The sequence below is a fragment of the Stigmatopora nigra genome, chromosome 9 (assembly GCF_051989575.1).
Source record: "Stigmatopora nigra isolate UIUO_SnigA chromosome 9, RoL_Snig_1.1, whole genome shotgun sequence".
Taxonomy (NCBI): Eukaryota; Metazoa; Chordata; class Actinopteri; order Syngnathiformes; family Syngnathidae; genus Stigmatopora; species Stigmatopora nigra.
In genome coordinates this window covers 13,868,095-13,884,966 of record NC_135516.1, presented here as the reverse complement: position 1 = coordinate 13,884,966, position 16,872 = coordinate 13,868,095, and the positions used below count along the sequence as shown (strand labels likewise).

At 36.1% G+C, this 16,872-nt stretch overlaps 1 protein-coding gene across 21 annotated transcripts in view; it reads left to right on the top strand.

The window, feature by feature from the left end:
• ptprfb (protein tyrosine phosphatase receptor type Fb) overlaps positions 1–16,872 on the top strand; it is a 176,788-nt gene that overhangs the window by 136,174 nt on the left and 23,742 nt on the right. For all 21 annotated transcript variants that reach the window (XM_077725114.1, XM_077725115.1, XM_077725120.1 and 18 more), the window contains 5 exons: positions 422–522; positions 1,429–1,682; positions 2,838–2,916; positions 5,140–5,367; positions 14,311–14,468. In XM_077725114.1, coding sequence (XP_077581240.1) covers positions 422–522; positions 1,429–1,682; positions 2,838–2,916; positions 5,140–5,367; positions 14,311–14,468 — 820 coding nt within the window. The remainder of the gene's footprint in view (positions 1–421; positions 523–1,428; positions 1,683–2,837; positions 2,917–5,139; positions 5,368–14,310; positions 14,469–16,872) is intronic.

Here is a 16,872-nt window from a genome sequence, read left to right as displayed (position 1 = left end):
GGTGTGCCCATAGCGAGTACTCACACTGGTACTCGGTGCGCTCAGGGAGGTTGTCTTTCTTCCCAGACCAACGAAAAATTAGAGGCAACATTGATCACGTCACCTACTTTGTTTTTATAAAACAGCTCAGGCTTGATTTTCTTTCCATTACATATGTTCCTTCCTCAGTGAGCACTTCTTTACACACCTGTATGTGTGTGTTTATTGATTCATGACTGACTAATCTCATTATACGTTGCCGTCACGCCATCCTTCCTCCTTTGCCGTCACATACACACTACATCTCTATGCTCTTCATCATTGTGTGAATTAATGCTAGGCTTTCTACGCCAACGCCTCTACGCTAATCGCGGAAAACATTTTCATGTTGTGGAATAAACAAACCCATACTTTAACCTGTGTATTAATGTTTTTGCTCCAGACTTTCCTACTTTGAATTTTGGCGTCAAAGCAGTGATGAAGACGTCGGTACTCCTCACCTGGGATTTGCCACTCAACTATAAATCTCAAGTGCCTTTTAAGGTAAGGTGTCCAATAATTCAGATTCACAATGCAGAAAATGTATGTATTTTTAGCCAAGGCTTTCATAATGTATTTTATTGTGTAAGGTTTATATATTTTTTTTATTGGGTTAAAATAACTGGATTAAAAACCCTGAATATTCCGTTTTTTTATAGATCTAAAACAATATTTATTTTTATATATATTTTTAGATTTTACAAAATAAGTTTTGAACTACTCGGTTTCATGTGGGCCGGACCTTTTTAGATATATATATTTTTTATTTTTATTAATGGATTAAAAGAACTGGATTAAAAGCCCTGAATATTATTTTTTTATAGATCTAAATTAATGTTTATTTTTAGCTTTGTTTAAATATATTTTTAGCTTTTACAAAATGATTTTTGAACTAAAAACACAGAAAAAAATGGATTTAAAAATACAATTATTGATTTAAAAGGGGGAAAATCAGGGAATTTTATATACATCTATACTCAATTAAAAGCCCTGAATATTAAGTTTTTTTATTGATATAAAACAATGTTTATTTTAGCTTTTTTTTAATATATTTTTAGATTTTACAAAATTATTTTTAACTAAAAACACAAAAATATCATTAAAAAATGACTGATTGATTTAAAAAGGTGAAAATCAGCAAATTTAATCTATACATCTATACTTTTCATATTAATTTGATCCTAAAACAGAAAGTCAGCACTCATGATTGACTTTCCCGGGCCACACAAAATGATTCGGCGGCCCATATTTGGCCCCCGAGCCGCCACTTTGACACCTGTTGTGTAGAGTACAAGTAACACCATAGTAAACTGCCAAGGAACCATCATCATTGTTTTTACATTTGTCATATAACATACAGTTTCATTTTTTGAAGGATTGTTATATTGATCCTATATGTTGCCATTTTAGATCCTGTACAACCAGCAGAGTGTAGAGGTGCTGGGCAACCTAAAGCGGAAGCTGATCACACAGCTGCAGCCTGACACCGACTACTCCTTCGTCCTGACAAGCCGCGGAAATATCGCCGGGGGGCTTCAGCAGCAGGTGTCGATCCGCACCGCCCCCGACCTCATCAAAACCAAGCCCCTGTACAGCACTCATCAGGCGCTGGGTGGCATGATGACCATTAGCCTGCCCAAGGTGCAGACCACCACTCGCATCAGGTCAGTCTCCAAATACTCGTAATGATGAATGGGTTTCTTATCGTTTAATGCACGAAAACTTGGCCAGGGTTGGATTGGATAACTTTATTTATCTTGTATTTCGGGAAATTTGGTTGTCACAGTAGCAAGAGGGTGAGAATACAGACACAGAAAAAAGACATTTTCGACATGAATAGATAGGTAATAAGTAAGTTAATGAATACATACATGAATAAATATATGAATAAATAAGTGTGTTGCTGAAATATCCATCTGTATATTCATATACACATATATATATATATATAAGCACATATATTCATACATAAACATACATATATAATCACATATATACATACATATACATACACATACTATATACGTATAAGCACATATGTATACATATACATACACATATAGCATATATTAGCACATATATACACATATACATACACATGCATATATTAGCACATATATTAGCACATATACATACATATATAAGCAAATATATACAGACATAGTTTATATTAAATGATTTTTTGCTTTTTTGAGCCTCCCATTTGTGCGCCATTTAATATACCCGGGTATACTAAACAGCAACTCAACTTTTTTGACAAGATTTGTATGGTGTTCATGGGGGCATCATTATAGATACTTAAGTTCATTAAAATTCAAAGTCAGACTTTATTCAGAAGTAGTTTTAACCTGAGCAGTAAGTACTTGTAGTCTGCAAAATGTTGACGTCACGGCATAAAAAGTACATAGTGGATCGTACATTCCCGTTGAGCGCCATTTAATATACCCTTGCCGTTTAATATATAAATGGATGGGTATATTAAATAACAAAATACGGTAGGTGTCATTTCTTGGGGTAAAAGCGACCACTGACATTTTTCATGCAAAAATGATGTCTTCTTCCCCAACATATTGATTTATTACAATTCCCAAATGTCCTAAATAGCTCAATTTCAGCTCTATTTGCGGCCTAGCTAATGACAGCAATTAGAGGCAAGGATTCCCGTTAACCTCATGAGTCCTGCCGGGCATCCCTCTGAGCATATGAAGGGCATATGATATTCTATCCCATCATTTTTCATAGATACGGGTCATTTTCATCCTTCAATGTAACATTATATATCATAGCGTTTCATTATTGTTGCTTTATTGTTTTGGCAGGTGGTACTATATCGTAGTTCTACCCGTATCCCAGTCAAGATGGCGCTGGAAGACTCCAGACGAGATGGAACTGGACGAGGTGAGAAGTAGAAAGCAGCCAGCTGGTTGGCATGTTATGGGGCCGGGGTTAAAGGTCGCCAAGAGCTCCAACTGGGCAGGAAGTGTCCACTTGTTACCAATTATCTCCATGGCTCTCTAGGGCTCGGAGTACTGTGGCAATGGTGCAGTGGGGGGTGACTAATTATTGCGTGCCAGGTTTGCACAGTCCCCATCTGCTCATTGCACCATCCACAGGAATAATTAGGCTCCAAAAAAAGGACAATAGAAATAAACACAGTGCAAGGTAGCCTATACAATTGATATAAAAAAGGACTTAATTGGAATGATTGTGTATGGAAGGAAATCAACGTACATGAGCGAAAAATTAATTGGAAAAAAACACTTTGGGGGATTCAGCAATTATTGGGAAATACAAAAATAAATTAATTGTAAAAATAATAAGGGAAGATGGAGATAACACTGTCAAATAATTTTCTACATTGTATTGTATTGTGTTTAATGCCATTGGATATTTTCACGACTATAAGGCACACTTAAAAGTATTGTATTTATGTCATTGGATCAGTCAGACTACCATATTTTCACGACTATAAGGCACACTTAAAAGTATTGTATTTAATTGTTATTGGATCAGTCGAACTACCGTATTTTCACGACTATCAGGCGCACTTAAAAGTCTTAAATTGTCTCTAAAATAGACAGGGCGCCTTATAATCCAGTGTACTTTATATATGGACAGAACATTTAAATTTCTCATTCATTGAGTGTGCGCCTTATAATGTGGTGTGCTTTATAGTCGTGAAAATACCCGTATTTTCACGAGTATAAGGCACACTTAAAAGTCTTAAATTTTCTCCAAAAAAGACAGGGCGCCTTATAATCCAGTGCGCCTCATATATTTTGAAAAAAATTAAAATATGTCATTCATTGAGGGTGCGCCTTTAAATGCAGTGCACCTTATAGTCGGGAAAATACGGTACTATGTATTTTTACCTAATTCTGACGCTATGTGGCCTGATTTCCAATCTCACAATTGTCTCGGCGACCTCTCTCATTGTCAAAATTGCCCACTGACAATGATCACATTAACCACAGGTCTTCAATTTAAAAGAGAATGCTTGTTAAAAAAAAGCCTTGAATTTGTCCTCCTTAAAGCTGCAGACATCCTAGAGGCTTCATCCTCATTTTACATGGTCTTGATGACTACTTTATCATTCCTTTTAATGAAGATTTTCTTGTCCCACAAGGGGACTGAAGCGTAATGACAGCGTGAATATTAATAGCGGCGTATTTAAATAAAGCACAAGACTAGCAAGGAAAGAGGGGGCTGGGGGGGGGGTCTTCTTGAGTCATTAAACAACGAGCAGCCCATTGTCTTCTCTCTGTGACATCATCATTTAATAACGCTGCATCTGGAGTCGCGCTTGACACTAAACAAAATGCTGCCGCAGTCCTGTTTGTTGCCCATGAATGTCATCAAAGACAAATTATAGTCCTGGACATTTTCTTTTGGACTAAACATTTCATAGAGGCACAAAATAGCATATTTTTTTCGCTTATAGGCCGTTTTCATAACAAAAAAAGGACTTATCGTCTTCTTTGCTCAGTAGCAATCATATGGCACGCAGTAAATAAAATCCAAACTTGTTTTTTTTTGTTTTTTTACCCCTTTCCTCAAGATGGCGCTGTTTACGCGGCAGCTATTAGCAGTAACTATGTCCACTCTTATGTTTTTTTGTGTTTTAAATCATGTTTTACATGAAAAATTAGAAGAAACAAGCACAAAAATGCAAGGTCACAAAGACCAAACAGTCATTTATTCCAAATTAGAGAAAATATTAACAGATAAAACGCTAAACAACCTTATTTTTCATCGTCTATGAATGAAATTCAAGAGAAGAAACGAAAACTTATCTTGCATATATCATTAAAAAAAACATTTTTCCTTTTACTGGTAGTTAAACGTGCTCTAACTGGGCAGACACGAGTAAATTTTTATAGTGTTTACCTTATCAGTACATCCCAAAAGTTGTTAAAGCTGATTGAAGGTCTTGCATTCATTAAAATATCAGCCTTGATAACTGCGTAATGTGTATCTCATGCTATTATTGCACCCAGAGACTTGATATTGAAAAAATGGTATAACTAAACTACTCTTAGGGTGCGACTTATATGTAGATATGTCAAAAAATACAGTTATTCAAGCATTCACAAAATAACTCTGATGTTGTTGTTTCTTTAGCTGCTTAAATCCAGCGAAGGCACCGCCCAGAGACGGCGTCGGCGCCACCTGGACTCTTCCAAGCCATACATCGCCGCCAAATTGGCCTCGCTGCCGCCCACTTTCACACTGGGCGACGAAAAGCCCTACAATGGCTTCTACAACAAACCTCTGACCAGCGGGCAAGAGTATGTCTGCTTCGTGCTGGCCGTCCTGCGATACGAAGGAACTGACAGCACCTCCAATTATGTAAGTCTCTCTAATTGCTACAAACTAGCAAGTGAATTGTTCAATTGTCAGATGTGAGATTTATGGGCAAACTGTCGGATGTGAGATTGGGTGCTCGGACTTTTGGTCGCCGTTTTTTGGGTCGCCGGTCTTTTGGTCGCGGGTCAAATGGTGACAGAGTTTACTGTTGAAACCAGCTCTCAAAATTATATTCATGAGAGTCTACTATGTAAATATTTACTGTTTTCAACAGTACTTAGATATTAAACAGTTCTTAGATATATAACAATACTTGGATATTAAACAGTACTTCAATATTAAACTCTCTCATGGATATTAAACTCTCTCTCATAGATATTAAACTCTCTCTCTCTTAGATATTAAATTCTTTCTCTTAGATATTAAATTCTCTCACAAATATAATTTAGAGAGCTGGTTTCAACAGTAAACTGTCACCATTTGACCGGCGACCAAAAGTCCGGCGACCAAACGTCCGGGCGACCAAACGTCCGGGCGACCAAACGTCCGGGCGACCAAACGTCCGGGCGACCAAACGTCCGGCCATGGTGAAATTGATGTCATTGTAAGTACGTGGAAATAGATTTTCAATTCCCGACCCAAAGCCTCCTCCCCAACTCTCCAAATTAAAAAGGAGTGGGCCCAGAGCCGGCTGGCCTGACAAACTATTTAAGTTTATCGGCCATCCCCAGGCTCTAACTACGCCGCCGCTAAAGCGTGTCCAGAATGGGCGGTGATGGCGAGCCAAATAGCGCTTGTTTTTATTGCCACTTAGCCTTTAATACAGCCGCCTTTAAAAGTCATTGCGGCTTGTCCCGCTAAGTCCCCCCCAAACCCCCCCTGTTGGCCGCTTCGAGTCCATGCGGCTTTTTTCACGGGGCTCCTTACAATTCTTTGAAATAAGACGCCTTGGCTTTTTAAGTGGGTGACAAAATAAGAGTACACCCCAGCCCTCTTCTTTCCCCCGTCGATTTTATTCCACCAAGAATGAGGAAGGCGATTGCTTTGGGCTGTCACTCGACTCCGAACATGCATATTTAGTAGGCGGAGCCAATGCCCCCCGAGCAAGTGAGTGCAAATCAGGGCTCGTCAAGAAATACCAGTGGATGTAGCTAGTTATTGTACAGGTGTCACCGGTATGCCAAAAAAATCATTCCTTGTTTGTTTTTCTAATGAGTCTGTTCACTTGCCTTTGGGTCAATGTCACAAAACTGTAAAAAATATTATATGCAATGTGCAGGAATAATTTATTGATTTTTTTAATATCATATAGTACATAGATATTAAACTATGTCTTTTAGATATTATACTCTCTTTTAGATATTAAACTCATGAATATAATTTTGAGAGCTGGTTTCAACAGTACTTAGATATGAAACAGTACTTAGATATTAAAAGTACTTAGATATTAAACAGTTCTTAGACATGAAACAGTACTTAGATATTAAACAGTACTTAGATATTAAACAGTACTTAGATAATAAACAGTACTTAGATATTAAACAGTACTTAGATATGAAACAGTACTTAGATATTGAACAGTTCTTAGGTATGAAACAGTACTTAGATATTAAACAGTACTTAGATATTAAACAGTTCTTAGACATGAAACAGTACTTGGATATTAAACAGTACTTATATATTAAACAGTACTTAGATATTAAACAGTACTTAGATATTAAACAGTACTTAGATATTAAACAGTTCTTTGATATTAAACAGTTCTTTGATATGAAACAGTACTTAGATATTAAACATTACCTAGATATTAAACAGTAGTTAGATATTAAACAGTACCTAGATATTAAACTCTCTTATGAATATAATTTTGAGAGCTGGTTTCAACAGAGTTAAACTCTCTGTCACCATTTGACCGGCGACCAAACGTCCGGCGACCAAACGTCCGGCGACCAAACGTCCGGCGACCAAACGTCCGGCGACCAAACGTCCGGTCACGGTTTTAGTCCATCCCAGCGGTGTCACCGTGTGATATTTTCAACTCGGAGCCACAAAGGCGAGGAAAGAAAAACCCTGCAGAGTCCAGCAAATCTGTGGCTATTCACCTATTTTTTTCCCATCCATCTCTCCTTTTTTTCTTCCCTTCTTCTCACTTGCTCTTTCCTTTTTTACCGTGACAAGAGCAGAGGAGATTGATTAGCACAGCTGGAGTGAAGAGGCAGAAGAGGGTCCGGTCACAGGGGGCCCAGAGAGCTTGTAAATCGGGCCAGATTCTCTTGAAACGCTGCTTTAAAGATCCCTTAGGCCCCCCTCCCTGACTGTAATCCCCCTGCCATATATAAGGGGAGAAAAAGGTATGACTGAGGCTATATTAGCCAAGCCGTGATTGGCTCAACTTGGGGGGAAAAGGGCTCCCCAGGCTAATAATGTTGAGTTCAATGAGAAAATATTTAATGTAAAACCTGGCGTTATTACTTCATTTTTATTGATTTCAAGTACATAACTGTCAACCTTTTCCCGTATTTTAATCATTTCAAATTGTGTATGCAGTATAACAACTCTTGTATTGAGTTTTAAGTGTGCCCTATGTCAGTAAATATTTTATTTAATTATTTCTTTTTGCTTAATAAGGGGAATTGCAGTCATTAATATGAAGAGAAATTGGCCGAGGTTGCCTGGTATATAAAAGTGTAACTACAATGGTACAAAGTGTCATTACTTAAACATAAATGTTGTCAAAATTCAACAATTATAACCATATAATTTTTTGTGTCCGGACGTTTGGTCCCGGGATGTTTTGGTCCCTGGATGTTTTGGTCCCCGGTCTTTTGGTCGCCGGTCAAATGTACTTAGATATTAAACAGTACTTAGATATTAAACCATACTTAGATATTAAACCGTACTTAGATATTAAACAGTACTTAGATATTAAACAGTACTTAGATATTAAACAGTACTTTGATATTAAACAGTACTTTGATATTAAACAGTACTTTGATATTAAACAGTACTTAGAAATTAAACTCTCACCATTGGACCGGCGACCAAACGTCTGGTGCCTCAAATATGACATTTCCTTGACAATTATTTGATTTTAATCATCTAAATTGTGGGAATTGCAACAAATTATTTAATACTGGAGTCATTTTGCATGCTTTCAAAAAGTTTCTTGAGTTACTTAGTTATTTTAGTGCATAACGTTGAAGAAAAGGGCTTAAATTCCTTCCCACCTCAGAGTTCACACGTATATTTACGTGACTCATGCTCTTTGGGATTAGCAAAAGTCATTACTCACAGTGGCTCTATCCTTAAGTTAATTATATCTGGTGTTGGACTGGAACTGGCATTGAAAATGAGATTATTTTTGCCCGCCAGAACAGAAGTAGAACTACAGAGATTGTCCTCTCATTGAACTGTCAGTCCAAATCTTGGACCAAAAAAATACAATCTTTGGGTTTGTTGCACACGGCGTCAAAAAATCATGCAGAATGTTCTTTTCCTCACCTTTAAAAGTACATTAAAAAAATCTGATAACTGTATACTCTGTAAATATCACAATAGTCTTCATGTGAGGCGAAGCGTGACTGGATGTCTGGTCGCCGGTCTTTTGGTCGCCGGTCTTTTGGTCGCCGGTCTTTTGGTCGCCGGTCTTTTGGTCGCCAGTCTTTTGGTCGCCGGTCAAATGGTGACAGAGAGGTTACTGTTGAAACCAGCTCTCAAAATTATATTCATGAGAATTAATTTTAAGTACTGTTTTAATATCTAAGTACTGTTTAATATCTCAGTACTTTTTAATATCTAAGTACTGTTTAATATCTAGGTACTGTTTAATATCTAAGTACTGTTTAATATCTAAGTACTGTTTAATATCTAAGTACTTTTTAATATCTCAGTACTTTTTAATATCTAAGTACTGTTTGATATCTAAGTACTGTTGAAACCAGCTCTCAAAATTATATTCATGAGAGTTTAATATCTCAATGTCTACTGTTTTCAACAGTACTTGGATATTTAACAGTACTTGGATATTAAGCAGTACTTGGATATTGAGCAGTACTTGGATACTAAGCAGTACTTGGATATTAAGCAGTACTTGGATATTAAACTCTCTCATGAATATAATTTTTTTTCTCAACAATACATAGATATTAAACAGTACTTTGACATTAAACAGTACTTAGATATTAAACAGTACTTAGATATTGAACAGTACGTATATATTAAACTCTCTCTCTTAGATATTAAACTCTCTCTCATGAAACTCTGTCACCAAACGTCCAGGCACTGTTGGCAATGGCAAGTAATAGTCCAGAGTGAACAAACAAATGATAAAAGCTGGCAGACTGCAAGGATGCAATTGAAGTAAGCGATGTTCTGCTACTTGCACTACTATATCCAGTCTGTGATCTAGCCTGTGGGCTAAACAGCACCGATTACTATCCCTGGAGCTCCCAATTGGGAAGTACACAGCAAAAAAAACACAACCACCACATTTGTTTCAACTGGCTATTGACCCTACGAGCCTCTTGTCTTTGCCAAAATGCCTTAAATAAGCCGCAGGGGGCCGTGGAGCCGCAAAAAACAAACACGCGTGTAAAGACAGCCATCGCGTGTCTCTTGCCGCCTCCCCCTTTGGGCAAACCCACGCTTATTTTGTCCTCATCTGAGCATAACAGAGCTGGCGAGGGGGGCGCCGTTGATGATGAGACAAAAAGTGCAAGTTTGTTGGGTGATCATGAGCTCCCTGTACACTGCATATCAAAAACGCAAGAGTACAGCCTACTTTTGTGGGATGGCGTATGTCGGCGTAGTCATGGCGGATTTGTAAAGATCATTTAACGGGTGCCAAAATATTATCTAGTGAGAATTGATGTCAACAGAAGTGTAGTTTTGTCTCTGATCTTGAAGCCAGAAATCTTGTTGTGAAAGGCAATAAGGACATTTTTAAAACCGCTACAGTATATGTGTCAAAGTGGCGGCCCGGGGGCTAAATCTGGCCCGCAGCATCCTTTTGTGTGGCCCGGCAAAGTCAATCTTGAGTGCCGACTTTCTGTTTTAGGATCAGATTAAAATCAAGAGTATAGATGTATATTAAATTACTTGATTTTCCCTCTTTTAAATCAATAATTGTAATTTTTAAATCAAAAATCATTTTGTAAAATCTAAAGATATATGTAAAAAAAGGTAAAATAAACATTTTTTTAGATATATGAAAAACTGAATATTCAGGGATTTTAATCCAGTTCTTTTAATCCATTTATAAATAATTTTAATAATTTCCTGATTTTCCCCTTTTAAATCAATAATTGCCATTTTTTAATCCATTTTTTCTGTGTTTTTAGTTCAAAAATCATTTTGTAAAATCTAAAAATATATTTAAAAAACTAAAATAAACATTGTTTTAGATCTATAAAAAATGGAATATTCAGGGATTTTAATCTAGTTCTTTTAATCCATTTATTAAAAAAAATGTATATAAATATTATATCTAAAATGGTCCGGCCTACATGGAATCGAGTTGACTTTCTGTTTTAGGATCAAATTCAAACGAATAGTATAGGATATATTGTGTTTTGTGTTATTTGTGTTTTTTTAATATCTGACAGTGGTGGTTTTTCGTTTTTGGTTTTCTGATTTTTCCATATATATGGCGCACTGTCTATTTTTGGAGAAAATTTAAGACTTAAGTGCGCCTTATAGTCGTGAAAATACGGTAAATAGTTGAAATGGACTTGCTGGCTTCGGCACCCCACATCAATTTGGATATTGTTGTCGTACATGTAAAGCATAGGTCGTAGTAAAGCTAGTTACAGAAACAGGTCCAAGTTGTAGTTATGTCGTAAATAAAAGGACACACTTGAACAAAAGTGCTCAAGATCAAATTCGTCCTAGTCCTTATAAAGACAGTTAGTCTTTGACCAGTCATAAAAAGGTTTACAGACTTGAAGTATAGTTTTCAAGGACTACTTCACCTGGGGCTTTAAAAAGACAATTGGTTTTCTGATACTCATGAACATAAAGTTTCAAATAATCAAAGATGAGTTGGATAGTTGCAGTGAAAGACATGTCCTTCGAAAAGTACGTCTTTGATCGGTTACGAAGGATTCACACACTTGATATCTAAATATCTACTGTTTTCACAGTACTTGGATATTAAACAGTACTTTGATATTAAACTCTCTCATGAATCAACAGTAGATATTTAGATATTAGACTCATGAATATAATTTTGAGAGCTGGTTTCAAGAGTATTTAGATATTAGACAGTACTTAGATATTAAACAATACTTAGATATTAAGCAGTACTTATATGTTAAACATTACCTAATGTTAAGCAGTACTTAGCTGTTACACTACTTAGATATTAAACAGTACTTAGATATTTAACAGTACTCAGATGTTAAACATTACTTAGATATTAAACAGTAATTAGATATTAAAAAGTACTTATATGTTAAACAGTACTTATATGTTAAACAATACTTAGATATTAAACAGTACTTAGATATTAAACAGTACTTAGATATTAAACAGTACTTAGATATTAAACAGTACTTAGATATTAAACAACACTTAGATATTAAGCAGTACTTATATGTTAAACATTACTTAAATGTTAAACATTACTTAGATGTTAAGCAGTATTTAGATGTTAAGCAGTACTTAGATGTTAAACTACTTAGATATTAAACAGTACTTAGATATTAAACAGTATTTAGACATTAAACATTACTTAGGTATTAAACAGTAATTAAATATTAAACAATAATTAGATATTAAACAGTACTTAGATATTAAACAGTACTCCTATGTTAAACAGTACTTATATTTTAAACAGTAGTTAGATGTTAAGCAGTATTTAGATGTTAAACAATACTTAGATATTAAACAGTACTTAGATATTAAACATTACTTATATATTAAACAGTAATTAGATATTAACCTCTCTCTCATGAATATAATTTCTCTGTCAACATTTGACCAGCGATCAAAAGACCCGGCGACCAAACGTCCAAGCACCAAATATACAGACCAACCAATGTGACATACCACTAAATCAAACCCCAAAAAGATTCAACAATACCCAGTCCATTCATTCTGGTCCGTCCTTCCTCTATTTAATCATCACTTAACTTCCACACTTATCTTCTCCTTGTCTGTATACAAATGTACAACCACATTCCCCCTCAAGCAACCGACACGTCCTCCATTCTTCCAGATAACTGAAATATCTCTCCAACATTGAAACCCATCTCAGTTTATCTTTCCAATTAATATCTGCCTTTGTGCCGCAGAGTGAACCACTGTGCCGCTAATGATGCGGATTACCGCCGCCTGCCGGTACCGCTACAAGCTGTTAGCCCCGCCTCCCCCCGCCACAACCCACAAACTATCACCCGCAGCCCTCCCTTCCCCAAACGGCACCCCCGCCTGGCCACGCAATGAGCAACACGCTGAGCTCTAATGACAAGAAGCTTTTCCGCGCTATCGTCCGTCACCCCCCTAGCTCCACCGCGCACCTTCACCCCCTTCGTCTCATTTGCTACATGCCCATGTCGCCATCACATCCTCCTCCCTTAACCGCCATTCCGCCCACACTAATGAAGACGAGGTGATGCCCTCCATTTTGGTGAAGTGGACCCGAGGGCGGAGTGAACATTTTTCTTACCTCCCCTCGTTCACCTTTTCTTAAATCTCACCGGGTGGTCTTGGCTCATTCTGATGTGGCACATTTTGAAGAAAAAAAAACACATGCTAGGGAGAAGTCAAGTGTTTTCTGCCTTACTTCACAATCAACTCGCAAATCAGGAACTCACCAAGTCATTAAGGCCACTTTGGAAAGTGACATGGAGCACTTACTTATCACAGTTCTTAGATTGAATGTTCATTCAGGTGGAGTTTGCATGGGTACTCTGCTTTTATCCCACATCCCAGAAACATATACCGTATTAGGCGCACTGGATTATAAGGCGCATTGTATTATAAAGCGCAGTCTATTTTGGAGAAAATGTAAGACTTTTAAGTGTGCCTTATAGTGGTGAAAATACGGTAATTGCTATTGACTTGCAGGTATGAAGTACTCACTACTTTACAGTCACCTCTAGAGCCAGCCATTGTTGATGGTTTGGATTTTTTGGTATAAAATCTTGCAGTGGGGGAGGAGCTATATGATGGAAGATTTTGTAAAGATGGCATCTGCATATTTAACAGTATTGATTATTCAGTTCAGGCGTTTGTGTTTTTTTTTTAATATCCGACAGTGGTGGTTTTTCGTTTTTGGTTTTCTGTTTTTTTCCATATATAAGGCGCACTGGATTATAAGACGCACTGTCTGTTTTGGAGAAAATGTAAGACTTTTAATTCCGCTTTATAGTCGTGAAAATACGGTATTCAATCCCAGATTGAACACTGATTTTTACTTTGGTGTGCAGGTCTTGGTGCGCCTTGTGATTGGCTAACCACCAATTCAGGGCAGTTATTGACTCTTGTGAGGATAATTATTATGGAAAATCAATGAATGAATGGAAGATTAATTTCTATTAATTTCTCTCCAATTTAATCATTTTTCAAATGCACAAGTTGTGTCAAAAATTATAGATTACTGGTGTCAAAGTGGCGGCCCGGGGGCCAAATTTGGCCCGCCGCATCATTTTTTGTGGCCAGGGAAAGTAAATGATGAGTGCTGACTTTCTGTTTAAGGATCAAATTAAGATGAAGAGTATAGATGTATATTAATTTGCTGATTTTCCCCCTTTTGAATCAATAATTGTCATTTTTAATCATTTTTTTCTGTTTTTAGTTCAAAAATAATTCCGTAAAATCTAAAAATATATTTTAAAAAAGCTATCATAAAGATTTTTTTAGATCTACAAAAGAACTGAATATTCAGGGATTTTAATCCAGTTCTTTTAATCAATTTATTTAAAAATATATATATATATATATAAATATTATATCTGACTCCCACATATCTTTTTACTCCATCAGATGACATTTTCCGCCAGCCCCTATTCGGACTTGATCCAGGTCACCTCGCAGTCTTTGGCTCATGGTGCGGAACAGACGGAAATGCTCTGGGTGATGGGCCCAGTCTTTGCCGTGGTACTCATCATCAGTGTCGTCATCGCCATCCTACTTTTCAAAAAGTAAGTAGCCTTCCTTCTACATATTCTTCAAGTAAAAATCTCTTTGGGTTGGATAACTTTATTCATCCTGTATTTGGGAAATTTGGTTGTCACAGTAGCAAGAGGGTGAGAATACAGACACAGCAAAAGACATTTTAGATATAAGTAGATAGTTAATAAGTAAGTTAATAAATAAATACATGAATAAATATATTAAAAAATAAGTGTTGCTGAAATATATATATATACACATACATATACATACGCACATATATACATATACATACACATACATACACAAGCACATATATACATATACATACACATACATGTATAAATATAAATACACACACATATATAAGTACATATATACATATACATACACATACATATTTAAGCACATGCATACATACACAAATATACATATACATATATATAAACACATATACATATACATACACATGCATGTATATATATAAGTACATATATACATACTCATACACATTCATATATAAACACATATATACATACACATACATGTATATAAGCACGTATTTACATACACATACATATATATGTATATATAAGTACATATATACATACTCATACACATTTATATATAAGTACATATATACATACTCATACACATACATATATAAGCACATATATACTTATACATACATATATAAGCACATGTATACTTATACATACATATATATGCACATATATACTTATACATACACATACATATATAAGCACATATATACCTATACATCCATATATAAGCACATATATACATATACATCCATATATAAGCACATATATACATATACATCCATATATAAGCACATATATACTTATACATACATATATAAGCACATATATACTTATACATACATATATAAGCACATATATACTTATACATACATATATAAGCACATATATACTTATACATACATATATAAGCACATATATACTTATACATACATATATAAGCACATATATACTTATACATACACATACATATATAAGCACATATATTCATACACATAAATGTACATGCATGCATACAGCAGGTCCAAATGTCTGCCCTTATTTGTATTCCCCCCATCTTAGGGTAACATTTACATTTGACAATCATTGAGAAAACATCCCTCTTGCTCAATAGCTCGAATCAAATAAACCCAATTCAAGTCCTCAAGTTTTATGATCATCCAAACCCAATGCGTAACAAGAAGAAAACCCCCCAAAAAAAACATGATTCAAAAGCCAATTTGTTCTGCCGCCAACCTCATGCCGACTCCTAGCAGGCTCACCTAGGCAATGATAGTCAGCCTCAAGACAACCCATTGCGTTCCTGTAGCCATTTTTCTCTACGCCAACAGATTGACAGCAGGGAGTGTGAGTTGGAAGCTGTGAGCCTCTTTATTTTCTGCCAATAAAACACGTAAAGGGATAATTGAGTTCTCACCGGCACGGTAGTTATTGCTACCTGCGCATTTGGCAAACAGAGTTTCCCTGCAAAAAAAATAATAAAAAATGGGGCCTGCCATAATGGCTCATACTTGACATTTTGAAAGAGCTGGATTAAAAACATGGCGGTAATAATTGCCAATTAATCCTCTTCCTCCTTCTTCTCCTTTTCTTTATGAACGCAGCAAACAGGAGAGGTGGGTACTGTCACTCTTCATCAGTCATGCATTTGTGTTGTGTGCTTTTCACTTAGACTTTTTTATAAGGGGAAAAATAGTGGCAAAATGAAGGGAATTCGAGCTCAAATTGGGTGCGTCAAGTCAGATTTGTGACGTGGGCCGTCATCTACTCCTTTGGGAACTGGCTTGAAATGAGTCATGGAAAATGAGGCTTTTTTTACTGTTTTAAAATAGCAAGAAGAGACAGAAACAAAGTTATATTCTAGGTAATTGTGTACTACTCTCGTCTTCTCTGCGCAGCAGCAATCATATGGCGTGCAGTAAATAAAATCCAATGTTTTATTTTCGTAGCAGGATTTTGTGGGTAGAATTAAAAGTTCATAGTACAAATTAAAATGGGAACATTAATATACATGCTATGATACATATAAAAAAGTGCATCCGTTAACAGTACATATGAAACAAACAGGAAAAAAATTAAGTATTAACATACTCATCACTCATTAAAGTCAAAGTATAAAGTACAAAGTTAAGTAAGTAAAGTGATGTATTAAGAAATATTAAAATGTCATTTAAAAAAGATACAGGGGCCGTAAAACACAAAAAACAAATAAGAGTGGACAGAGCTACTGCCACTGGGTTCCGCGTTACGGCGCCATCTTGGGGAAAAATAAATAAAAACATTATTTGGACAACGTCGGCGGGCCAGATTAAAAAGCCTATCGGACCGTATGTGGCCCGCGGGCCGTAGTTTGCCCATACCTGTGACAGTC